General features: G+C 42.9%; 1 protein-coding gene across 4 annotated transcripts in view; it reads left to right on the top strand.

Annotated features, from left to right (window-relative positions):
- The window catches only part of LOC119971234 (Fanconi anemia group A protein-like), a 136,134-nt gene that overhangs the window by 14,428 nt on the left and 94,016 nt on the right, over window positions 1-27,690 (top strand). For all 4 annotated transcript variants that reach the window (XM_038806494.1, XM_038806495.1, XM_038806492.1 and 1 more), the window contains 7 exons: window positions 1,300-1,395; window positions 12,579-12,652; window positions 13,221-13,333; window positions 15,441-15,523; window positions 18,229-18,262; window positions 21,045-21,114; window positions 27,280-27,392. In XM_038806494.1, coding sequence (XP_038662422.1) covers window positions 1,300-1,395; window positions 12,579-12,652; window positions 13,221-13,333; window positions 15,441-15,523; window positions 18,229-18,262; window positions 21,045-21,114; window positions 27,280-27,392 — 583 coding nt within the window. The remainder of the gene's footprint in view (window positions 1-1,299; window positions 1,396-12,578; window positions 12,653-13,220; window positions 13,334-15,440; window positions 15,524-18,228; window positions 18,263-21,044; window positions 21,115-27,279; window positions 27,393-27,690) is intronic.

Raw genomic sequence — 27,690 nt, 5'->3', positions numbered from 1 at the left:
TCACAGCATGACTGGAAAAAATGTTCTAAATTATCTGTAGTTGCCATGTGGTAGACTTGAATTTGCCATTGAGTTAATACAATATCTGGAACAAGATACATAATAATTGATTGAAATTGTTTACGTTTCTATTGAAAATAGTAGGGAAGAAGGAATGTTTAGATCCTTGGCCTAGATTCTAGGATCATACTGCCCTCAATCTGGTGAACATTTTGTGGAACTTGATGGGATGAATGTTATTGTGGATTGGCATGTTCTTTTCAAGACCACGGTCCCAGATGCACGGTGCATCTGATCAGCGAGGTCAAAGTTTAAAAAATAAACGTTGGCCAATTGTTCTCCGTGAAGTTAAGCATTCACTGGTTTGCAGTGCTTCCTCAATACAAAACTATCCTGATTTGACAGCATTTGACAATCAATGGCTGATGTGAGAAATGGAAATATCACACTGGTGTCCTAGTGGGAACCATAGCACATTATTGAATCGGAGTAGAGGGAGCATAACTCTAACTGAGTGCCTGAAATGCTCAATTTTCCCACACTAATCTCTTTTGCCTTGATGAGTGCATTAAGTCATCAAAACACTTGGGTGGTTGGATTGGAGTGCAGGGAATAAACTGAACAATAATTTTGACTGATTCTGAACATTAATTCTAAAATATATTAAATGTTTAGAATCAAAACATTTTAAAAAAAAGGAAAGCTCATATTAATGGATAAATAAATGGTCAATAGATATTGGGCTGGATTCTCCGCACCCAACGCCGAAATTTCATTCGGCAACAGGGCGGAGAAACCGTTTTCGCGCATGAAATAGGGACTGGCGCCGGTTTCGCTATTCCCCCCCCCCCCGAAAATCTCCGTACTGCACGAGTATGCTGCGGAGTACCAACGCCTCAGGCCATTGCCTGAGGCCCGCCCCGCTACTCTCTGTCCTAGGCTGGCCCTATTCCCGACAGCGTGGTTCTAACATGGTCTTGTCGTACCGGCAGCTAGAGCTGCGAGCTCGACGATAGCTGCCTGCTAGCCCCCTGCAAGACGGTGAATCTGTGGCCTATTGACGCCAGTTTTCCTGCCGTAAAAGACCACAGTTTTCACGACGGCGTGGGGACAAAGTCCCAAAAACGGAGAGTCCAGCCCATTGATTTTAGTGAAGGATAAATAATCTAAAATAGTAATAACTGATCACTATCCATTCAACAGCAAAATAAAGTAGGCATTCTTTAACTAAACTGATGTCTACTAATTTTCATTCTTTGGATGTTATTGTTCATTAACACTAACTTCATTCTATTCCAGAGTATGCTTGCCTGTTTACTTCAGAGTATGCAAGAATTGTTGTCCTCCAACATTCTTAGCCGATTACAATTCTGTGAGGAGATTTGGAAAGCAAAGGTAAAGAAAAAGGTTCAGTGGAATGTAATTATGGGATAGAACATAGAACAGTTCAGGCCTTTCAGCTCACGATGTTGTGCCGACCATTTATCCTAATCTAAGATCAACCTAACCTACAACCCTTCAATTTACTGCTGTCCATGTGCCTGTCTAAGAGTTGCTTAAATGTTCCCAATGACTCTGACTCCACCACCTCTGCTGGCAGTGCATTCCACACACCTACCATCCTCTGTGTAAAGAACCTACCTCTGACATCTCCCCTATACATAGCCTTCTTCAAATCATCTTAAAATTATGTCCCCTTGTGACAGCCATTTCCACCCTGGGGAAAGGTCTCTGGCTATCCACTCTATCCATGCCTCTCATCATCTTGTGTACCTCTATCAAGTCACCTCTCTGCCTTCTTCACTCCAGTGAGAAAAGCCCTAGCTCCCTCAACCTTTCTTTATAAGACACATCCTCCAGTCCAGGCAGCATCCTAATAAATCTTCTCTGTACCCTCTCCAAAGCATCCACATCCTTCCTATAATGAGGCGACCAGAACTGGACACAATATTCCAAGTGTGGTCTAACTAGAGTTTTATAAAGCTGCAGCAAAACCTCGCGGCCCTTAAACTCAACCCCCCTGTTAATGAAAGCCAACACACCATACACCTTCCTATTAACCCTATCAACCTGGGTGGCAACTTTGAGGGATCTATGTACGTGGACCCCAAGAGCCCTCTGTTCCTCCACACTTCCAAGAATCCTGCCTTTAACTCTGTATTCAACATTCAAATTCGACCTTCCAAAATGAATTACTTCACATTTATCAAGGTTGAACTCCATCTGCCACTTCTTAGTCCAGCTCTGCATCCTGTCAATGTCGTGCTGTAACCTGCAACAACCCTCAACACTATCTACAACTCCCCCAACCTTCATGTCATCGGCAAACTTACTAATCCACCCTTCCACTTCCTCATCCAGTCATTTATAAAAAGAGCAGAGGTCCCAGAACAGATCCTTGCGGGACACCACTGGTCACTGACCTCCAGGTGGAATACTTTCCATCCACTATCACTCGCTGTCTTCTTTCGGCCAGCCAATTCTGTATCCAGACAGCCAAATTTCCCTGTATCCCATGCCCCCTAACTTTCTGAATGAGCCTACCTTGGGGAACCTTATCAAATGTCTTACCAAAATCCATATACACCACATCCACTGCCCGACCTTCATCAATGTGTCTCGTCACATCCTCAAAGAATTCAATGAGGCTTGTGAGGCATGACCTGCCCCTCACAAAGCCATGCTGACTATCTTTAATCAAGCTATGTTTTTCTAAATAATCATAAATCCTATCTCTCAGAATCCTTTCCAATATTTTGCTCAGCACAGACATAAGACTGGTGGGTCTGTAATTCCCAGGGATTTCCCTATTCCCATTCTTGAACTGGGGAACATCATTCGCCTCCCTCCAATCATCCGGTACTGCTCCAGTGGAGAGTGAGGATGCAAAGATCATCGCAACGGCGCAGTAATCTCCTCCCTCGCTTCCTGTAGTAACCTTGGGTATATCCCGTCAGGCCCAGGGGACTTATCTATCCTGATGTTTTTCAATATTTCCAGCACATCCTCCTTCTTAATATCAACCTGTTCGAGTCTATTAACCTGGTTCGCACTGTTCTCATGAGCAACAAGGTCCCTCTCTCTAATGAATACTGAAGCAAAGTATTCATATGGGCCTTCCCCATCTCCCCAGACTATAGGCACAAGTTCCCTCCACTATCCCTGATCGGCCCTACTCTCACTTTGATCATCCTCTTATTTCTCACATAAGTGTAGAACGCCTTGGGGTTTTCCCTAATCCTTCCTGCCAAGGTTTTTTCATGCTCCCTTCTCGCTCTCTTCAGTCCATTTTTGAGTTCCTTCCTGGCTACCTTGTAACCCTCTAGAGCCGAGTCAGATCCTCGCTTCCTCAACCTTACGTAAGCTTCCTTCTTCCTCTTGACTAGAAGCTCCACGTCTCTTGTCATTCAAGGCTCCTTCACCTTACCATTCCTTCCTCGTCTCAGTGGGACAAAACTATTCAGCATTCGCAGCAAGTGTTCCTTAAACAATCCCCACATTACTGTTGTGCATTTCCCCAAGAATAATTGTTCCCACTTTATGCTCCTCAGCTCTTGTCTAATAGCAGTATAATTTCCCCTCCCCTAATTAAATACCTTCCCATACTGTGTGTTCCTATCCTTCTCCATGACTATGGTAAAGGTCAAGGAGTTGTTGTCACTGTCACCGAAATGCTCTCCCACCGAGACATCTGACACCTGGCTTGGTTCGTGGCCAAGCACCAAGTCCAATATGGCCTCCCCCCGAGTCATAGATTATCATAGAATTTACAGTGCAGAAGGAGGCCATTCGGCCCATCGTGTCTGCACCGGCTCTTGGAAAGAGCACCCTACCCACGGTCCACACCTCCACCCTATCCCCATAACCCAGTAACCCCACCCAACACTAAGGGCAATTTATCATGGCGAATCCACCCAACGTGCACATCTTTGGACTGTGGGAGGAAACCAGAGCACCCGGAGGAAACCCACGCACACATGGGGAGGAAGTGCTGACTCCGCACAGACCCAAGCCGGAATCGAACCTGGGACCCTGGAGCTGTGAAGCAATTGTGCTATCCACAATGCTACCGTGCTGCGGCCTATCTACATATTGAGTCAGGAATCCTTCCTGTGTACACCTGACAAAATCTGCTCCATCCAGACCATTTGCAGTAAGGAGGTTCCAGTCAATATTAGGGAAGTTGAAGTCACCCATGACAACAACTCTGTTACTTCTGCACTTTTCCAAGATCTGCCGCCCAATCTGTTCCTCTATCTCTCTGCTGTTATTGGGGGTCTATAGAAAACTCCCAATAAAGTGACTGCTCCTTTCTTGTTTCTGACTTCCACCCATACTGACTCAGTAGACAAACTCTCCTCAACTACCTCCTTTTCTGCAGCTGTGGTGCAAGCCCTAATTATCAGTGCCACTCCCCTCCTCTTTTACCTCCCTCCCTATTCTTCTGAAAACATCTAAACCCCGGAACATCTAACAACCATTCCTGCCCCTGTGAAATCCATGTCTCCGTAATGGCCACAACATCGTAGTTCCAAGTACTGATCCATGCTCTAAGTTCATCTCCCTTATTCGTGACACTCCTTGCATTGAAACAGGCACACTTTAACCCATTCCACTGAGTGCAACTTTGCCCTATCAACTGTCTATCCTTCCTCACAGACTTGCTGCATACTATTTCTGCCTGTTCAACAGCTACCCTATCCTCTGATCCATAGCTCTGGTTCCCATCCCCCTGCCAAACTAAACCATCCCATAAGACCATAAGCCATAGGAGCAGAATTAGGCCACTTGGCCCATCGAGTCTGCTCCGCCGTTCAATCATGGCTGATATTTTTTCATGCCCATTCTCCTGCCTTCTCCCCATAACCCCTGATCCCCTTATTAATCAAGAACCTATCTATCTCTGTCTTAAAAACACTCAGTGAATTGGCCTCCACGGCCTTCTGCGGCAAAGATTCACCATCCTCTGGCTGAAGAAATTCCTCCTGGCTGAAGAAATTCCTCCTCATCTCTGTTTTGAAGGATCGTCCCTTTAATCTGAGATGGCCTCCTCTGGTTCTAGTTTTTCCTACAAGTGGAAACATCCTCTCCACATCCACTCTATCCTGGCCTCGCAGTATCCTGCAAGTTTCAATAAGATCCTCTCTCATCCTTCTAAACTCCAATGAGTACAGACACAGAGTCCTCAAACGTTCCTCATACAACAAGCTCTTCATTCCAGGGATCATTCTTGTGAACCTCCTCTGGACCCTTTCCAAGGCCAGCATATCCTTCCTTAGACACGGGGCCCAAAACTTCTCACAGTACTCCAAATGGGGTCTGACCAGAGCATTATACAGCCTCAGAAATACATTCCTGATCTTGTATTCAGGTATTCTAGCCCTCTTGACATGAATGCTAACATTGCATTTGCCTTCTTAACTGCCGACTGAACCTGCACATTAACCTTAAAAAAATTGTGAACAAGGACTCCCAAGTCCCTTTGTGCTTCTGCTTTCCGAAGCATTTCCCCATTTAGAAAATAGTCTATGCCTAGATTCTTCCTTCCAAAGTGCATAACCTCACACTTTACCACATTGCATTTCATTTGCCACTTCATTGCCCACTCTTCACTCCCGAAGAGCTCTAGCAAACCTCCCACCTAGGATATTGGTGCCAGACTCAGTGCCAAAGACTTGGCCGCTAGGGCCTTCCCCCGGTAGGTCATCCCCCCAACAGCATCCAAAACGGTATACTTGTTTTGAAGGGGAACGGCTACGAGGGATCCCTGCACTGTCAGCCCGTTCGTTTTCTTTCCCCTGACTATAACCCAGCTGCTCTTGTCCTGTACCTTGGGTGTGGCTATCTCCCTGTAACTCTTCTCTATCACCCCCTCTGCCTCCCGGATGATCCAAGTTCATCCAGTTCTCTAACGTGGTCTCTGAGGAGCTGGAGTTGGGTGCACTTCCCGCAGGTATAGTCAGCGGGGACACCGGTGGGATCCCTCACACCCACATCCTACAGGAGGAGCATGCAACTGTCCTAGCCTCCATCCCCTCTGATCTGAATTCACAAAGAGATTTAAAGGAAAAAAAAAAGAAAGATTAAACACCCGTTAGGCCCCTTAAAAGAAAAATATATATATATATATACTGCTGCTACTCTCCCAAGTGAACCCTTGAAAATTCATGATTCTGCGAAAAGAAAGAATGATAGCTTGCTGCCCCCAAAAAACAAAACAAACAAAAACTAAAATTTAAAAAATAAAAAAAACCCAAAAACAAACAACTCTTACCTTACAGAATGTAGCTGCCCTGTGGACCAATTAGAACTCCGCCCTCCGACTCTACTCCCAGTCAGCTGCACTCTCTGTAAACTCCGGTCTTCCTTCATGCACATTGAGGAAATGTAGGAAATGAAATGAAAGGAGCACTTTGCTCCCTCCTCACCTATCTCCCTCAGTCACCAAACTCTCAATATAGCACTTAAATGCACCCAAATTCAGCACTCAGTGCAAACAAAGTCTGCACTGTAAACTGGCTCATCTTTATACTGTGACTCTAGCCTCTGAAAACTCTGTTGAGAGCAAGTGTTTGTCGTGAACCTGTGATAATTTACTTAGATTGCAATAGAAACCAGACCCCAACAGTGGTTAGGATACTGGACCAAAACTCCAATATTTTAGTTTATTTTAAAACTGTGTGGAAAGAATGATTAGCTCCAGGTGCGATTGCATGTAAAAATAGGGCTCTGTTATTTTTAAAACACAACTTTAATATAACTGCAACATTAAACTTCTCAACTTCACACCCCGAAATAACAGCTTATAATTACCTCCTGGACACAACTATACAATTTCTCATCAAACAACAAGAAAAAAAGCAGCTCTCAATCCACCTTGAAATTAGCAGGGCATTGAGTAATCGTTGTTTTATAAAACAGATTTATAGGGGCGACACGGTGGCACAATTATTTCTGCAGGCTGCAAAAGCACTTTAACTCCCTCGGGACCTCCCCAGTCCAATAACAGTCCATAGTCTAGACCAGTGTTTTACAAACTTTTTTTCCGGGGACCCATTTTTACCAACCGGCCAACCTTCGCGACCCAACCCGGCCGACCTTTGCGACCCACGCTGGCCGACCTTCGCCACCCACGCCGGCCCACCTGCGCGACCAATGCCGGCCGACCTTCACCACCCACGCCGGCCCACCTGTGCGACCCACGCCGGCCGACCTTCGCGACCCACACCGGCCGACCTTTGCGACCCACGCCGGCCGACCTTCGCGACCCACGCCGGCCGAACTTCGCGACCCACGCCGGCCGACCTTCGCAACCAATGCAGGCCGACCTTTGTGACACATGCCCGCCGACCTGCGCGTCCCACCATTTTCTCTTACCTTGTTTGTTGCTGACAAAAATGGAGGAAATGGTTTTGGGTCCCTTTGGCCCCAATGGCCCCTTTGTCCCTTTGGTCTCCCGAACTTGAAAAAAAAAGGCTGCGACCATATAAAAAAAATGCGGCCGCACTGCGCATGCGCACCGATGACCGGGCACGCACGTGCAGTGCGGCCAAATTTTTGTTTATCTGTTTCTGGCCATTTTGAAGGCCACTCGCAGCCGGCATTATTAAAAGCCGGCTGCTGCGGCTGTTGCACACGGATTTCGCGATAAGGAGCGCCGCGACGGACGGCTCCAAGACCCTCCAGACACCCGCCCGCGACCCACCCGCGGGTCGCGATCCCGAGTTTGACAATGCCTGACCTAGACTGAAAAACGCAATCTTTTGTCAATTTCACCTGCTATTCCCTAGAAGAAAACAAAATCCTTCTTAAAACCATGATCACTGCAGCCACTCACTAAACCCCCAGGCTTTTAGCTCTTACCTTGTCCCAATATTTAGAAGCTAAAGCTCCTAAAATCCTCCAAACATCACAAATCTAATTGTATGAACAGTATTAAATTTATCCAACTGTATTTTATCCAGGCTAAACTCCATTTTGTACTCTTGGCACATATTAGCATAATAGTGCAACAGATTTTTAATGATCATTTCATGAAAGATTTCATAATGTGTTAAGATTTCCTATAAATGGATTATTACGATCCTGGACCAGACCCCAGTAGTTGCTCGGATACTGGACAGAAACCCCATATTTAATGTAATTTAATTTGTAAGACTGTGATGAAAGGATCCTTCGCTCCAGGACTGATTGCACATACAAATAGGTCTATGGTATATTAAAACAAAACAAACTTTATTACTAACACAGGATTAAAATAACTTTAACATCATACAAGAAAATAGCTTACAATTACCTATAAAACAATTCTTAACGATAACAATTAAATATTACATCCTAATTGCTACCTTTTATCTCCACTCCAACAAACCCCATCTCAGGTCAAAATCCACTTTTAAATACAGTTAGCAGACTCGGGAATACTTGCTGAAAAGATTATGTCTTGAATGAACCACTTTGGGAAAGAGAGACCCTTCAGGAACCAGCTATAGAATCTTGCCGATTTTGTCTCAGCGCTCCTCCCCTTTTGCCGAACTACGCCAGTTGTAGAGACCTGCAATGCGGATTTAGTGGCACTTGCGAACACTAAAATTCAGTAGAAATTTGAGTTAAAACCTCTCCGGTGCAAATAAGAATCGTTTATTGCCTCTATTTGATTACAATTGGAGTCACTTAAACCTTATTCTCTAATAAATCCGGCTAGCAAAAAGGACTTAAAGAGAAGCAACTTGTACACATTTTAACTTTTAAAATAATACAGAAATGGTTTCTTGCTTACAGCAAAATAGCTTGCATTTACTTCAAGAGTTAGAGTGGAAAAGTGAAAATATGAAAAATATTTAGATCAAAGTATAGGATGATTCCGGAATAAAGATGGCCGTACGGACCCTCACGGTTATACAAAATCATAATCAGTCTTTAGCCATTTATCTACACCCCTATGTAATCCTAATTGGTTTGGGTTAGAATCAAATGATTTTGATTTGACGGTTAGCTGTCAATCTTCAATGTGCAACATTAGTTTTAAATGTTTCATGTTTGAATACTTGTACATGTTATGAAATGCGATTCTGTGCTGTTATCACGACCAGCTTAAACTGGTCTTCTGCTGACTTAGCTGTTATCTGTATTGTGAACAATGGTGCCTTCATAATACTATGCCATTGCTATGGTGTTGCTATGTCCTTGATCTGATAAATGGTCCAGCACAAGTATAGTGTCAAACTGTCTTGCAGATGTATTTGTTAGAACAATGGCTTTCTCATCTATGCCCAGTGAAAGCGTTGTTTTAATCTCTAATGGAAGGGTGCTGTTTCATGCTGTTTTGTGTCTCTGTATGTTTTGAGATGGTCTGAGGTTATGAATGAATGTAAAATGGGTATTTAAAGACTGGGGCTTAATATTTACGCTAAATAGCTATCTTTTACCTATCAGGTGTATCAGGAAATAGTCGGTTTCTACAACCTGACTGCCTTTTCAGAACTACTGTTCAGTTGACAGGCAAAATCTTTATAACAAAATTATTAGTCTGTTCACAGACCGATTAAAACTGAACGGAAACCCTGAAACTCAATACCTGACTGCTTCACCCCTGGCTCCTCCTATTAACTACATCATCTTACTAAGGCCAAACACAATGTCTCAATTATCTACTCCCCAGGGAACCTTCTTTGTATAAACAAAATTCCATTGGCCCAACTTCAGGTAAACAATATCCATGGCTGGAATGAATTATGATCTTATTATTATGATGCTTCAATTGCACCTCTGTAGCTAAAGTGTCTGTCTGACAGAGAGTTCTTTAAATCGACCATCGATTGTGGCTGCTCACAAAACTATGCAGCCTCTTCTCTCCGCTGATCATCCAGAACCTCTAATGTCTGTCTGATATTCACTTATTTGCGGGGAAGCTAGTAACCTGATCTTATAAAAGGCTCTCTGCCCTTTTCCCCATGGCAATGTAAAACATTGGGCGCAATTTAACGGAAATGAAAAAGAGTCCCGTGTTGGGCGCGATTAGCCCGGTGTTTCCTGGTGTTGGCAGCGGCAAGTATGACCCTGTTATTAAATGGGACTCTGCTTCATTTCTGGGTCATGGTGAGGAACACCCTGCCGCGGCTGCACTTCGGCTTACTTCCTGCACTAACGAGCTCAGCCCAAATTAGGAGATCATCGAGCCCCCCACCCCCCCCCTGCACCCAGCCTCATAAGGGCACGGCACCCTAGACCTGATCCCCAGCATGGACGACTTGCCACCTGGTAGTACCCCTACCAGCCTGGCAGTGCCATCTGAGAACCCTGGCATTGTCAGGGTTGCACTTCGATGCATGGCCAGGTTGCCAGGCTGGCAGTGCCATGGTGGCATCGGCGTACCACCCTGCACAGAGCTAGACCATCTAGGGACTCCCAATCACCAGGGGGACTCCCCCAAGTGCCAGTACATCTGGTCCACATTTGTGAAACCAGTGCTAAATGGTGCTCACTCGGGGTCTCTGAGACGAGGCCGTTAGATCCCGGGCGCTGGATAGATCAGATGTAGACATATTCAAGTGAGACTAACCAGTCACTTGAATATGCAAATCTGGATCCTGACCAGGGGCTGGTTTAGCTCACTCGGCTAAATTGCTGGCTTTTAAAGCAGGCCAGCAGCACGGTTCGATTCCCGTACCAGCCTCCCCGGACAGGCGCCGGAATGTGGCGACTAGGGGCTTTTCACAGTAACTTCATTGAAGCCTACTCGTGACAATAAGCGATTTTCATTTTTTCATTAGATCTCGCGAGGCGCGGTGAGGCTGGTAAACCTCACGACAGGTCTCTCGCGAGATTTACCGGCCTCGTCGCATCCCGAGCCAGGCGTGACAAGGCCGCTAGATCGCACCCATTGCATCAAAGTGGAAATGCTAATGAGCTATTCTTAACCTCAACCCCAATTCATCTTCAAAATAATTGGACGGTTTACAGTAAAACTGTTACAACTTGATGTCAACAACATCTTTCTGGGAATTGGCAGATTTAATCTATTTATGGTAAACTCAGAAAATGTTGCTATTATTTCCAAGTGTGAATACCTTGCACCATCTTCTCGGCAAAACAATCTAAGCTTTCCTTTGATCTTTAATGATCAAATCACCCACCCAAGCTTACTGTCTGGCAGACTTTAGAACAGGTCACATGACCCCCTTCATTTACCCTAAATTTAAAGCTGTAGTCCAGAACTAAAATCTTCTAAACCTCACAACTCTTAACAATTGGGTGAAGCATTTATTTCTTTGTGATATTGCACACCAGCCTGAGTGAGCAGTGATTCTGTGTCCAGTTGGTGTGCAAGGTGTCCTTCTTGTTCAGCCATCATTGCACTTCCTTGCCTGTTAAAAGTAATAAATACAGATAGTAATTCATTGTGGTTAGTAGACTATGAGCTTAAAATCCACAATTTCCTCCAACTCAATATTTAATTCAAAAACCCTCAATACTTGGGGCTTTCTGTTTTGACAGAAGAACTGGGATATGAAACAGCACTGTCTTGTACAAACTGATGATATTTAGATATTCAGTTGTTTGTGGTGCTGTGAGTTTCATTTCATCGAATTCTATATAATGTAGTCCTGTCACATTTCTAAAATGCTCTTTTAAGGACAAGAGATTCTATAACATGTCTAAGCATTACAATTTTTAGAATGAAAAATATTCATCACACTTTTCTCGCCTTCAGAAGGCTTCCCCCTGTGGAAAAAACAGCAGACTGACAATATTTCTATGGCTGAGAATCCTATTTTTGGCTGGGGTTATTATCGCATGGTGTAGCTTTGGGAGCTAGCTAGTGGTAGCGCAAGCTACTAAGCCAATTATAGTAGCATTGAGCAGCTAGAGTAAGTACCTCAAGATTGAATACAGTAGCAATTTTGTAGAATTGCACAATATGTTCTGTGATCAAAGGGTTGCTGTGCATGAAATAAAATGCAGTTATGCTGGTCGGACATCTGATTTAATAGTGGTTTTGTTTGGTATGTGTGCTTGCTTTCTGCTGGTAATTGGTGTTTAATTAAAACATACAGTGGACTGAAGTAAATCTGTCTTCCCTTCTATGATGTATTCCCACCTATTGTGATGCTTCCTCTGAACAACAAGCTCCATGTTAATTTGTGTTGAGAAATGCAGGTTTTAAAGCTATATTTTTTGCCAGTGGGTTAATGTAACATCCCGCACTAGACGTACGGGTGGGAATGTTTGTTCTCCCTTGCGGAGTGTGAGCTCCCCTGCAGGGTATCCTAATTACCCAGTGTATATAAGGTCAACCAGTGAGGTAACGATCAATCAGGAACCCGGTAGGGGTCGACCGGAAAGTGAATATATATTGTTTGTAAATAAAACCTTGTTCTTATTTTTACTTGGTGTGGACTCCCCATGTCCTTATTAAAGTTAGAGTTTTTTTAAATGACAAGTTCTTTGTTACTACCGTTGATTTATGTTCTAGTTGATGGTTTACCTGATACTGTATACATTTTAGATTCTCTTGCTAAGTGCTGTGTTCTGATGTCTGCTGCTGATAGAGACCATACAGTTTTTCTTTGACATAGGAACAACCGACTCTGGAGATTGTTTGGCATTTGCACAAGGAGAACATTGTGAGCCTTGAAGAGCTGATAGTGAGGTATGTCCATTAAAGAAATAAATAGTGTTCTGTATCCCATTATCAATGAATGATAGCATTGCTGAGTGACTGATTGTCTTGTGAGGTCATGCAGATTGTTTTCAGGTGGGGCTATAGAAAGAATCAAGTTTTTTTTCAAAAAAGTGTTTCTGCTGTAATCTTTGTGATACCAATATTAGGACTCTACTCCAAAGAGACCCCACTTTGTCCCTGACTCTTGGCCTCAGCTTTTCCACTTAAACCAATGGCAGCCCTGTAATCCAGAAGTAGCAACAGGCAGGCCGGAGCAATGAGAAGCAAACAGCGATACCTGAAATTGAGGAAATGACATGGCAGAGATTTAGCCATGGTAGAGGAGAACAATGGACTGTCATGATGATACGCCCCAGAAATTTCTTCTGTTTTCTTTTAACAAAACTATTGTAAAATCTTATAGTGTCAAAATAATTGTGGAGGGTCCTTTTATTCAAAGTTCGTAGGGAGTGTAAACTTTGTAGCCTGATGTTGAAAACCACACTTGTGAGCTGATAGTAAGAGAAGAAGCCCTGATTTTCTGCTCTGTGAACAGTAACCCTGATGCGACTGCTGTGACAAGTTGGCTCTTCAATGATCTCGGTCTCCTTTGTTTGGGGACTGAAGATCACCACCAGCATGAAGAAATACAGAGGCAGATATTATCAGGTATGAAGAATGGTTGAAATACTAAAACAGTATCTTCAAAATGCCCAATCTGCTAAATTAGATAAAGTGAAAAAATAATTCTGTACTGAAATGAAGTTGGCCAACTTAAGGACCATTAACTTTATTAGGCAGGTTTTTAAATCATTTGTGTTCACTTTTGTGTGTCTCTGCCTATTGACTATTGTCAGCATTTTTGTTACCACACTCTTATCCACTCAAGTCAGTCATGTCATGTTTCCAGGAGCACTGACTGTGGTGGGAGCTGACATTCTATAACGAGGAAACCAAAAAAGAATCATCATTTCACATTGTGCTAATGCTCCAAGAGTGTGACCTTATGAAAATGTTGCTTCCGGTAAATCTCTGTTCCAGTCCTTTGAAATTTTGCACATTTGATACAGCTGAACACAACTTTTCGTTCTTTAGAGGGATACGGCACAAGGAAGTGCTGAGGGATTTGGTCAAGGATGGTATCATGACCCGTACAGGCTTGGAGAGCCGAAGGGCCTGTTCCTGTGCTGTATTGTTCTTTGTTCTTTAAGTATCTTTGGCTATATAGTTACACCTCTACTTTGAACAGTACAAGCATCGTTGGAAACATTTATTCATTTTCAGAAAAATATTTTTTGTGCTATCTTCACTTATTGATAGAAATAAATATATAATGTTCGAAGATTGAATTAGATGAAACAATGCATTTTGCTCATAAAGTGATTCAAGAATTAAGACAGCTCCTTAATCATTGGCACAAAATGTCCTTGAACTTTTCGTTATTATGGCAAAAGAATGGAATTGTGCCATTTTCTGAGGAAATTGGTGCACAATTAGTCTACTTTGGTTCTACAACAATACCTCAATTGTTCTACCTCAGATGTATCTGCCAAAGCCTCTGCTGCTCATTTACATAGCAAGGCTCATGCAAATGACAAACACACAGGAGTTTACCTTTTATGCTTGTTTAATGCCAGTGTTAGCATTTCAGCTTTGGTAAACATGCGGCCACCCTTTGTGTTAGTTCTCATTGCGAAATCTGCTGCAAAATGGAAGTGCATTTCTGTACAACTGTGTTCGAAGAAGCTCTTGGCCCTTTGACTCAGTAGTATTGGATGGCTAATAGATATGAGTTTAACCCACTTCATTACGGTTTCCTTGGGTGATGAGTTTACCAAATGTGGCCTGATTTCTGGACAATTTCATCGAATTTACAGTGCAGAAGGAGGCCATTCGGCCCATCGACTCTGCACCAGCTCTTGGAAAGAGCACCCTCCCCAATCCCACCCTTCCACCCTATCCCCATAACCCAGTAACCCCACCTAACACTAAGGGCAATTTTGGACACTAAGGGCAATTTAGCATGGCCAGTCCACTTAACCAGCACATCTTTGGACTGTGGGAGGAAACCGGAGCACCCGGAGGAAACCCATGCAGACACGGGGAGAACGTGCTGACTCCACACAGACAGTGACCCAAGCCGGAATCGAAACTGGGACCCTGGAGCTGAGAAGCAATTGTGCTAACCGCTATGCTACCGTGCTGTCCTTCATCCACCCTGAGAAAGGCACCTTCATCCACCCTGAGAAAAGATCTCTTGGCAGATCAACCAAGACGTTTCATTGGTGATTGCCAGTGTGCCCACACTGAAGAACCATCCTCCAGGGTATCAGGTTTCCCCAGTGGCATTCCCCACATCCCCTGACTCCCCACGGGACCCCCCTCCCCACCTGCGGACCCAACTCTCATCCAAGACCCGACATGGACCCCCACCCCCTGCAATTGTCTCCACTTAACTTGAACACTTACCTTTTCCATGGCCTGTCATTTTCTTTTGGACCTTTTAAACTTACCTGTTTTACAGTGGCTAGTGCAGTAAAAAGGGGTGTGTGTCCTCCTTCACTCTGACTCTGTTAGACGTGGAAGCTTGGCCCTGGGAGATGCTGCACACTGCCTGTTCGGGTGAGACAGGCACAGAGAAATTTGGCGCAAGCAAGTGGGTACGGAGTGGCATTTCGATGCTGATTGCCACTCTGAGGGTGGCACTCATGGTGAAAGATAATTTTGATTGCCTGTGTTGCCATTGTGGTTACTAAATATCATGTTGTTTTTTCAGATATTGTGACTGTGTTAGTAACAAATGGATTTCAGGAACTAAATGTTGTGGAGTCAGATCCTAAGTTGCGGCACTTTCCACAGGTGAGGGTGATTCAAGATGCGACAGCTTCCAGACCCAGCATCACTAATAGAGGTCTGCTGTGTTTGTGAAATCATAGCCTTTTATATCCAAAACGTGAATAGTATTGAACTCAATAGATGTGCAGAGTGCATCTGCTAACATGTTGTTAACTTTGTAAACTTCCAGGAACATGCCTACGGCCAAATCTTTTCAAAGTACACTCTTCTAAAACGGATGTGTTTAATGCTTCGTCATACTATTGACCTTTAAATGAACATGTTACGATCTCTGTCGAGATCGATATTTTTAAAGAGAAATTTAAACTTTCAATTAACAGCTGAAAGACTAAAATGCCAAGGTTTCACATTTTCAAACTTTTATTGTTTCAAATGGTACTATTGACACTATTTTCTTTTGAAGGCAACTTATACTTTGAACTTGAGAAATAAACAGTTCCTTTTTACATTTTATACATTTCACTCTCTGCTGAATTAGCAAACAGTTTCCAGCTGTTCCCAGGTTCCAGCGGCTTGCTTCTTTCTTCCTTTCCCAGCCAGGTAACCTCAAATCCCAGAAATGCCTTTCACTGTGAATGTTACACTGTAGGCTTCTTTCTCTAGCTTCAAGGTAGGCAGGTTTTCCAGCATCCTTTAACTCCTCATGAACTAGGTATTCAATCTAAGTGTGAACTCTCATCCACATTCTGTACGGTGAACAACAGAGTCAGCGTTTTCTTTGCTTAAAGTGCAGGTCTAGTTTGTTCTATCTATTTATCTATCTCAGTTAGCTACCCACCACACAAGAGAAACCTGCAACTTACTGTCTGTCTGTGATATGCCTGGGTTTAAAGGGAAGCCTATAACCTGATCTCAAAATGGCTTCCGCTATCCTCTTCCCCATGGCAACAGAAAACAACTTTGTATCCAAGTAGAACTGTTAATCAGTTATCCAAGATCTCAACGTCCTTTAATGTTAGAAGTAAAGGAATAGTTTACAGCACAACCTAATTACTTAATGCCTAGAGCACCTTTCAGGGAATATAGGAGACTCTGATTCTACCCATTGTAGTTTTAGAAACTGCTGTAATTGCTTTATTACCTTGCACCTCCCTCAATAAAACAATTTGCATCTTCCTCAGATCTCTAACAATTAAACCTCCTGGGCTTACTGTCAGCCAGACTCCAGCACAGGCCACATGGCCCCTTTCATCTACCCGACAATGCCAAAATATAGTAATCCTATAAACCAAACGATGCAATCCTAAAACATAACAATCTTATAAATCTCACAGTTGTAACAAATGTATAAACCATTTCCCTCTTCTGGTTTAGGATGTTGTTGAAACCCATTCTTCATTGCTATTCTGAAAATATGCCTCAAATGATTAACTACAGACTAAATACTTGCATTCCTGAAAACTGTAGTTTGCACAGCAGCATAAACTAGGGGATCTACAGTTGAACAATTTATACAATGTTATGAACATCAAAAGTAAAGACTATGTTACAGTATGAAGTATTCTCATGCCTTTTACCTCCTTTTAGAAGCTATTCAGTAGCCAGATGTTGAGCAGTATAAAAAACATAAGTTTATATATGTCATCGCCACAAACCCCAGATGTTGGGGGAATGGAGCCCCACCACCTCTCCTCCCCTTGATCCAGGAGGGACGGCTAGCAGTGAGTTCTGTTTCTCCTGCCCACCATGTTTAAATTGGATAAGCAATAGATATCGTATTCATTGTTGATAATGTGCTGAGAATTAATGAAAGGCCGTTGGGGAATATTTGGCTGACTTCACCTTTCGGTCTTTATGCAGCTGCTCCCTGCCTGCCCATGGCAGCTGCTCACAGCACAAGTGTGGCACAGGTGGCAGATAAACCTCCCGCTGCGTACGGCACTGGGAACTGATGATTCTGGGTCTGAGTCTCGGGTCCATTAACTCATGTGAGGTGCAGACAACAATGGAACTTGAGCTCTTTCATTAAAACAAAAACACCATTTTCAGTGGGAAGTGAACTGAGAGCATAGAAACATATTTTATCCGGTAATCCATCTGATTTTCTGTATTGGGATCTTTCTATGCATGAGTATGCTGCTGGTTTTACCCCGTGACAGGAGCCATTCACTCCAGCATAAAAGTTTCACATTAAGTAAAACAAAAATAATAAATATATTTAGATTTTAGATCTTAAGTATTTCACAATAAACGTTAAGGGTGTTGATGGCAGGGGTGAGGAGTGGGGGTGTGGGGGGGGGGGGGGGGGATGCCTGATGCAGAAGGTCAGCCATAATCTTATTGAACATCAGAGCAGCCTGGAGGGGCTCCATGGTGTACTCCTGCTCATATGTCCTATGTTAAAGAAAAATATAGCCTTCCAGTTGACTTTTAAATAATGGTAATGGTAAACTGTTGTTATTTTGTTGTAGGTATTTTAAATGAAAGCATTTGTGCCTCATTACGAACTTCAAACATAAATCACTTTGGTATTCTTGAAATAGTGCAGTAATCTCTGGACTATCAATCCTTCACTTCTCAAGATTAAGACTACTGAAGTTGAATCCTATTTATCTTTTCCTGCACTGAAACTTAATCATGTCACAGGATAAAAATCATATTGACGAATAATGTTTTCCCTAAGATAGCAGCATATCTTTGGAACGGTTTATACCTTGAAATGAAACTGCTTTACTGAAATGGTCATTTTCTCTCCTCCTTACTAACAGATCTGTTTTGCAGTGTTGGACAGAATGATTCCATGTAAGTAAAGTTCATTATCCATATACACACATTATGATTTTAGAACAGACAGCAATTAAATGAGTGTTGTTATTGTTGGTGTAAAGTATTTTATCTCTATGGTTGCAATTAACTGTTCGTGAAATGTCTAACTTGCCTGCTTATTTGGAAATTGCATTAAAAAGAAAGTTGAATATGGGACAGAAAGTGACCATGCCAAAATTTGGAGGCTCTTGCAAATTTCAGCTCCTGTCCTTTCAAATGCTCGGTATCCCTGTTACTCCACTGGGTAAGAGTAAGCTGCCACTTTCAGCCACTCCTCATTCAGTTGTGTAATCGGAGTTCTTCCACGCCAGTCTCCCAGATGGTTATTTCTAAACAACCGGCTAACTTCTATTTACCAAGGTGACCCATCCCAAACCTTCCATTAGGAGATTTTTTTCTTTCACTCTATAACTTCCATTCGGCTTTTCAGTAACGTGTTCAGAGTTTTGCATTCATGTTCTAATGCTTTTAAGACCTTGCGGGCTGTCCTTAAAGAAGTACTGGTCCATATAGTTTATAGTCTGTTGCGAAACATTTATTTTCAACATTCAGAGCCATGTTTTTTTACATTGTACATTGCGCACAATTCTCCCCATGGAGAGCGTATTACTTATGTTCTCGTTACTGATAAAGAATTGTGCTGATAGCTAGAACCTTTTCAAATTATACTTGAGGGAAAGTTGCAAGTAAAATAATCTTCCTTTTGTTGTCACGGTTATTATACACCAGTTCCTGGGAGCATCTTTCCTGCAAAAGTCTTCTCTGATCAAAGTCACAAATGGCACCTTCTGTGACTGACTGTGGGACAGTATCCTTTCTCATCCCCCTCTGTGGCATTTGACATTGTCGACCATTCCTCTAGTTTCTCCTTTCCGTTCATAGAATTATAGAAATTGATGGCACAGCAGGAAGCCATCCGACCCATTGTGTCTGTACCAACCAAAAAAGAGCAGTCCAGCCTAATCCCACTTTCCACTCCTGATCTGTAGCCCTGTAGGTTACAGCACTTTAAGGGCTTATTCAAGTATTTTTTGCAAACTTGATGAATGTCTATGTCTTTCGCAGGCAGTGAGCTTCAGATTCACACCCACACCACCATCTAAGTTTGAAAAATAATATCCTCACCCACCCTCTGCTCCTTCTACAATTACAGCATCCTGCATCCACTTATTTCCACTTTTGTCTATTGAATAACAGCTGGAGCATCTTCAGCAATGACTTCTCTTTCTCTCCCCCTGCACTGGTACCTCGAGAGTCTCCTAAGGCTAGGTTGTGACATAGGGTCAGCTTCCACCTTTATTACTGACACCAATTCTATTATTGCAGTATCTGTCATGCTCTTGTCACTGTCTTTGCTGCCAGATTCCATATCCAGCATCCCGTCTCGGATGAGCTCCGAATTTTGGCATGGACACATTCTGTCCAAATTCATCTTTCTTTAACTATTGGGAAGAAGTAAGCCATCACCGTTGGCCTGTATCTCTGCCACTGATTCCCATTCGCCTCCACGTTGAGCTCCCAGACTTAATTCCTGTGACATTATAGAAATGTTCAGTATACAAAGAGTTAATGTTATTTGCAATTTACCACTAGATTGAGCTAGATGCAGTACTATATAAAGCACTGACTCTCAGGCTTCTGGGAGAGAGAGTGATGGCTGGAGTAGAGTGCATTGGAGAGATCGAGAGAGGATAGAGTACAGTTAGAATTAGAGTGTAGAGACTAGTGTTAGTAGAGTGTAGATTAATATAATTATTGTTTATTATAGGAGTAAATGATCAAGCTTAATTTAAGTAGTGTAAATAAATGTGAGCTTCGTTAATGAACTTAGCTTCTGTTGTCTTTGTGAACATTACAACATCCATCCTGATGCTGTCTCAGCAGATCTGTTGCTGAAACTTTCATCCATTTCTTTGTTATGTCAAAGTCTTGACTATTTCAGTGCTCTCCTGGCCAGCCCTGCATCCTCCATGATCCTCAGCTCCTCCAAATCCCTGCAGCATGTGTTCTATCCTGCACTGTCCCCCTGGCACACCATTCCTCTCCTGGCTGACCCACTCTGGCTGCTGATCCTCCAAAGCCTCCACCTTAAAATTCTCATCCTTGTGTTTAAACCCATTCCTGACCTCGTCTTTCCCCGCCTCTCGTGCAGCCTAAATTCCCTGGTCATTCGTAATTCGCCGTTTCTGGAATTTATCCCTATGCCCTCTGCCTGTCCACGTCCCTCTCCTCCTTGAAGGCCGATAGCACAGTGGTTAGCAATGTTGCTTCACAGCGCCAGGGACCTGGGTTCGATTCCTGGCTTTTTGGGTCACTGTCTGTACGGAGTCTGCATGTCCTCCCCGTGTCTGCATGGGTTTCCTTCGGGCGCTCCAGTTTCCTCCCACAAGTCGCGAAAGACATGCTTGTTCCCCGAATTGGACATTGTTAGGGTTAATTCTCCCTCAATGTACCCGAACAGGTGCCATAGTGTGACGACTAGGGGATTTTCACAGTAATTTTATTGCAGTGGATATGTAAGCTCTCTTGTGGCACTAATAAAGATTATTATTAATATTATGACTGAGCTTTTGGTCATCGCCCCTAATACTGTTTGCTTTAGCTCAGTGTCTATTGCCTGGTTGAAACTTTGTGAGGTACCTTGGGATGTTTTTCTAGATCAAAGAATTTATAAATGGCAGTTGCTGTTGATGCTGCCTTGAATTTCTGCCTTTAACTACTGTGGAAATCATGTTCAAGAGATTTCCCTCTCTTCCAGGGTTACTGGATAATGTGTGGAATGAAAAGGAAAATGAAGATGCTGCTGGGCAGAATGCAGCTCAATTCTGGTATGTGCAAATATCTACAAATTCTATCATTTATTAATGACCTGCTAAGTACTGATAGAGATGGGCTCCATGCCACAGCCTTGGTGGTTCTAAGTATAACACAAGTTTTTACAAGTTTATTTCCATTTTTTCTTTGTTCCTCTCCAATTCTCTTGGCTTTGCTCTGCTGATTGTGTTGACTACCTGGCTGAGGCGAGGTTCCGTGGACAGCGATCAAGGTTTTGTCCCAGCTGTCCATAACTCACCTGCTGGTCGACAACAGGGGGCATCACAGTGTTCAGCAGATGGAGTAGAATGGGAGCACTGCCTGATATTGTAACTTTTCACCAAGACATGCACTCTAAATGATTGCCTCTACCGCTATCTCAGTTAAGTCAACATATTAGGTATTGAAATATGAATGTTGCTGCCTGGATAACGCACAAGGTCAGAAGAGATAGGAACAGGAGTATACATTACACCCTGCCAAACCTGCTCCGCCTTTCAATGTCATCATGACTGATCTCCTGCTTCAACTCCATTTTCCCACCCTCTCCCCATGTCCCTCGATTACTCAAGAGACCAAATATCTGTCTATCCCAGCCTTCAGTATATTCAAAGATGAAGCAACCACAACACTCTGGTGTGAGAATTCCAAAGATTCACAATCTTTTGAGTGAAGACATTTTTCCTCGCCTCTGGAAGAGAGGGAAGGCAATAACAAATCATCCTGAACATGATTTCCAGAGTAAGAATGGGCAAACATTGAAGGTAGCATTAACCCCAACAACTCATATTTATAATCCTAAATGTGTGGCCCCTTATGCTGAAATGGTGCCTTGTTTCCGATTCCTCAGACAGAGGAAACAATCTCTCAGTATCTCCTGAAGAATTAAGGATATCATGTGACCTGCTCTAAATTCTGTCTGACGACAAACCTTGGATATTAAAGTTTAAGGAGAGGCCTAGGTTGTCTTACTCCGAAGCAGGTGCAGGATGTTCACATCTGTAGACAATAGTGGTTAGTCCCCAAGTCTCACAGGGAGGTATTAGGAATGTTGGGTTTAATAGTCAGTTATACTGTCTGCTTAATTCCAAGAGAATGGAGTTGGGGGGTCCAGAGGATAGCTAATTAGAATTTCTACCCATACATGACCCATGTGATTCACATTGCCATGGAGATAGTGTTATGATGATCCCAGCTGATGTTACTTCTGGACAAGTCAGATACCAGATTGAACCTGGCCTGATAGACCCTAATGTTTTTTTTTTAGAAACATTGGAGGTCAGTTCCTGAACAAATTCACAGGGAGTCTGCTGATATACTTTTAACACAACAAAAAAACACACGTATTAAACAAGAACAATGAACTATATTACATCAGGTATATAGGTTGGAAATATCTCAATACCCAAGAAAATGATTCAAATATTCACTATTCCTTCACCCCAGCTGTATCTTTACAGACATACAAATTTGGAAAGGTAACACAATTCACAATATCTATTTTAGACTCTAATATTCAGTGCATGTGAATGAACAGGTGTTCTGTGATCAGACATACTATACCCAAAAATGATTGACAGCTGCCACCAAAACAGATTCCATGGATTTCTTATCCTCTGCCCCCCACCGTCCCTCCCCAGGCATTTGTTGTACCATAAGTCACCCGGTCTCATGGAAACTGTCTTTCACATGAGGGCTTCCAATCTCCATGCTCAAAGAACTCACGTTGGAATTCTCTTCCAAATGACGCATCCAGTCGGACATTTTCAACCAGGATCCATCTCCAGGGTTTCAATCTTGGCTTCTGAGATTCCGTTCCCATGGATCTCCAGGTACACTCAAACCTCACCTTTCAAGCACACTTTTGGATATTCGGCCATGCCAAACAGTGGCCTAAAGGCCCACAGTAAGGACTCACCAACAGCTTTCTCTTTAACTCGGAGCCAACTGCTCTGCTTTTTTCTCTCAATAATTTCAACAGCATCTATTTCTGAGCTCTGTCCTTTACCTAGATTGTGTTCTGCGATCTGTTTCTGATCCCTATCTTTGACCCTGCCTGGGACCTTCTCCCTGTCCACTTCCCTGTGTCCCGTTCCATGGAACACCTTCTCTGCAGTACTGTGCCTTGCCAGGTCAGCTGACCTCCAGTTCTGCGGCATTTCACTCTTCTTTTCCTTCCACATATGCACACAGGACCAGCTCCTGGCCCTAAGAGCTGAAGAAACAAACTGCCTGTGAGCTGATTCGCAGCTTAATGGCACGAAAGGCATCAACTGCAGATGTGTGGCTATTTTTCAGCTGAACTTGCTCAAAAAACCCCAGAACTGTAGTTCCCAGCCTCCACATGCCCAAAATCCAATTTAGACTGAAGGTAATTTTTTTCTTTTTCTTTGGGGTTCGTCATAATGGGCTTTGGGAATGGGTGAATCCATAGCAATTCACTGACACAAGTCGGTCTTCAGCCATCTGAGAGACAGAGCAGGAGATAGATGCAGCTAGTCCTGCACCCTGAAGCAGAGGAAATGCTGACCCTGTTGTTCATCATGCCGAATGCAGGTGGCGCTCATGCTGAGATTGAAGAGACTAAGTTTGCGAGGATTTATGGGAGGCTGGAAGATTTGCCTAGTTTGGGATAGAGGAAAAAAAATCTCCATTGTAACCCTGCAGTGAAAATCAGTTCTGGGATTAGAAATTACCCAGCTGGGAATGGAAAAATGAAGCAGGCCAACATGAGCAGAGGATTGCTTTGGACTAGTTCCAGGGGAATAAAGTGTCCATTTAGGTCAATGTAAAGTATAATCATGGCGGGGAATTTTTTTGTAATTTTAAAGGTTAAAGGCTAAAAACTTTCTGTAGTTTAGAGTATAAATTGCCTCCAAAAATGGTGTTCAGACAATTTTGCTTTTAGTTTGTCTATTACATTGATAGCCTTAAGTCTTGAAATCTGTGATATTTTCAGCTGGTCACTGGAATTCAATTGTCTTTTTTCAAAGTTATCAGTCTCTACGGAAACGATAACATATCCCAGGGACCAATCTAGTAAACATTTCCTGTATTTATTCCAATGCAAGTATATAATTCCTTAAAAATTAAGTCCTGAACTGTGCACAGTGGGTGGAATTTATTGTCCACACCATGGTGGCAGGATGGCCACCTAATCGGGTGTGAAGGTGACTGTTGGAAATCTCGTCTTCCTGCCACTTCCCGAATTAAGTCCATGGCCATCGACTCATCTGTGCATGGGATCACAGTGATTCCAGGCCTCAGGTGGGTGTGATAATGTCAGCAACCACTGCCTTCCGATCAGTGAAGGTCTGCCAACCGCTGATTAGCTGACCTTGGTGGGCAGGATTTCTGTCTCTGGAGGGTCCTTGATCCTGGGAATGGCCCTCTGCTGCCCAGCTAAGTGCCTGACCAGCAATTAAGGCAGTGGGCCTTGTCCAAAGGAGGCGCCCGGAACTCTTGCCAGGTGTCCAAGCAGATGAGACCTTCATCGCCTCCATTACGTACCACACAGTACTCCAATTGTTGTCTCACCAAAGTCCTGTACAATTGTATCATGAATTCTTTCTTCCTACACTCCAGCCCCCCAGTACTGGGCTGGGAGCTGGGGCTAGAGCTTTACCTCTCAGCCTTTGGAGCAAAGTCCAAGTCACTTTTCAACTGAACTCGCCTTTCTGGCCATTTAATGCCAGGTCATAATGCAGTTGAAATCTATTGAACTGTTATACTGTAATTTGCTTAATGTGTCACACAAGCAGATAGGCTCCTTCTGTGCCTAGTATTGCTAAATACATAAGGAAGATGGAGGTTTTTTTCCTGATTATAACGCAGAGCAGAAGTTGCCACTGGTAATGAGTGGTACGATGATTGAGGGGAAAACTGCCCAGGGTTTAATGATGAGCGGAACCGTACAGGCAAGGCATGCTCCAGATTTGATAGCTAACCTTTGCAGTTAGTAGATCTTAACCAAGCCTGTGATTGGTGTAATGTAACTGGCTTCTCACTGGTCTGTGAGTCAGTCAGGCTCCCCACTACTAATTGCAGACCAGTGACCTCAAGCTGCATATTTGTGTGTGTGTGTGTTTACTGAGAGCTGATTCAATGCCTACCTGGATAAGTATTCTGTCAATATCAATGCTGTCAACTCACAACTGAACAATGGTCCCTTGGAAAGGTATTGGAGCTGTCAATACTTGTGGTTGCGTGTCGCATGAGTCAGCACCATCGGACAAAGAGGATGTTAAAGGAGGAAAAATAATTTTCCAACCAATTACAGCCACCATTTATTGTTCAGAAATCATGGATAGAATGTTGCAATATAATTTATTGAATTGGACATATCTCTTCCTTCACATCTTCAACGCAGTTCCTTATTCAGCCGTGTTGAGGGTGAGTCTGGAGATAATCAAAGGCACTAAAGGCGTTAATATGAATGGGACAGATATCTTTCTCTGTGCTTAACTTTCTCACAGGCGGCCACTTCATCCATTGATAGGCAGGATGTTGAAATTTCTGTTTCACGTAGAGCCTGGTGTGTGCTGATAGTGTCAGAACCATGTTATGCTCAGATGATTCTGTGCTTTGGCTTCTGTAACTAAATATTGTTGGCATATAGTCTTCATTCATGTTCCACAGTGAAACAAAACCTGTTTGGATGTAGTGTTTGATTGCAGTTCTGTGCGATGGGACAAGGACAATTTCTGTTCACAGCAAGATTTGGATTTGCTTATCCTTGTGTTAGAGTTTTGAATAAATTGTTTACTTGTTCATTAATGATCCGACTTGACTATTTGACCGATGGACTGAAATGATACATTCCTACATAGAGTCAACAGCGGGAGTATGATGTTAAGAAAGTCCTTTTTTTGTGTTTAGTTTTGTGCACAATTTAATTGGAATATTCAACTTTGTTCGTTGAATGACCAGCTCATCCATTATCCTTGGTGATTTTACACAAGGTGTGTTTAACATCCAGAATTGTGAGATGTCTGGGTCACTGTAGATAAAGATGTTCTTTCCTTCTTAGTGGGATGTATCCACTGGTATTAAATCGTGTGGTAAGGTTAAATAGCAAGAACCAATATTTGAAATTGGTTTGGTTCGAATTGTGATTGACATTTTCCAGAACAGATACTTCTTACATTTTGTTAATTAAGCTTCTGTTCAGTTCTTTTTGAATTTCTGTTTTACAACTCTGCTACTCTTAACCTGAACAATGCATTTTGAATTACACAAAGTAAACAAGATCGCGAGACCAAATTAATTCACCATTCCGAATCCGAACTTTGTTCAGTGTTCAATAAGAATATTCATAATTCTTCCTGAGAATAATTGATGTAGTGTTTGTATGTGTGAAGGCTTGCATGTACCTATGAAGGCACGCATGTCTATATGTGTAGTGGTAATCCAGAGGTTTTTGTATTGAATATCTGTCTAATTGTAAGTTGATATATCAGTTGCACTGATCTGTACACTTCACATCTGTTGAGTTAAAGAGTGGATGAGACTGCTAAATTGCATAAACAAATAACTCTGAACGTACAGTTGACAATAGCAGGAAGAAAAACCTCTGAAACTGGAGAGTGAAGAGTAGATTGACTCTATTTCAGCACCATCTCTTATATTATTGGGATGTGGCGTCACTGGTAAGGCCAACATTTATTGCCCTTAAGAAGGTGGTGGTGGTGGTGGTGAGCTGCCTTTTTGAACCTTTGCGGTCCATATAGGTAGACGTGCAGAGCTGTTAGGGAGGGAGTTTCAGGATCTTGACTCAGTGGCAGTGAAGGAACGGTGATATAGTTTCAAGTCCGGATATAGAGTGGCTTAGCGGGGAACTTCCAGTTGGTGGTCTTCCCATGCACCTGCTGCCCATGTCCTTCCAGTTGGTAGAGATCTTGGGTCTGGAAGGTGATGTCAAAGGTGCCTTGATGAGTTGCTGCAGTGCATCTTGTAGATGGTACACACGGCTGCCATGTGCGCAATGGTGGTGGAGGGAATGAATGCCTTGTTCTGAAATTAGGAATTTTGCTATTAATCTGGACTCAGCAATTTTTCAAATAGTGCATTATTGGTAGTGAAATACAAAATCTAATCTGCTTTTTAAAAAACAAATGATGAAATCTGTTTATTGCAGTGTGCCGCTTTTTAATAATTTGTACTTATCCTTCTTCTTGCAGGCTGAGTATGTTTGATGTGGCATCGTTCCATGGTGCCATTTCTGTGGATTCACTAAAGCAGTTCTTCTACCATGCACTAACGCAGATTCTCACCTACAATCCAGTGCTTGAAGGTAACAATAAAAAATAACATTGATAATTCAGTCAACACTTTCTCTTACACACATATAAGTTAATCACAAGTCTATTATGAACCTGGGCTCTCGTTCTTTGTGCTTTTCAGAAATGTTTTATTTTGTTTTCCTTTCCAAGTAATGGAAGAGACAATCTTATTTTATCCTGGCCGAATCCTTTAGTAAGGAGATTAAATCTGCTCAACAACTTCCCCAGTAACAATAATGTTCTTTGGTTAATGGGTGGCATATTCTGTTGCATTTATCAAGAAGGAAGTGATTTTGCAATACTGACTGT

Source organism: Scyliorhinus canicula, chromosome 9 (assembly GCF_902713615.1).
Source record: "Scyliorhinus canicula chromosome 9, sScyCan1.1, whole genome shotgun sequence".
NCBI lineage: Eukaryota > Metazoa > Chordata > Chondrichthyes > Carcharhiniformes > Scyliorhinidae > Scyliorhinus > Scyliorhinus canicula.
Note: the sequence above shows the minus strand (reverse complement) of the source record. Positions and strands in the feature narration are given on the sequence as shown.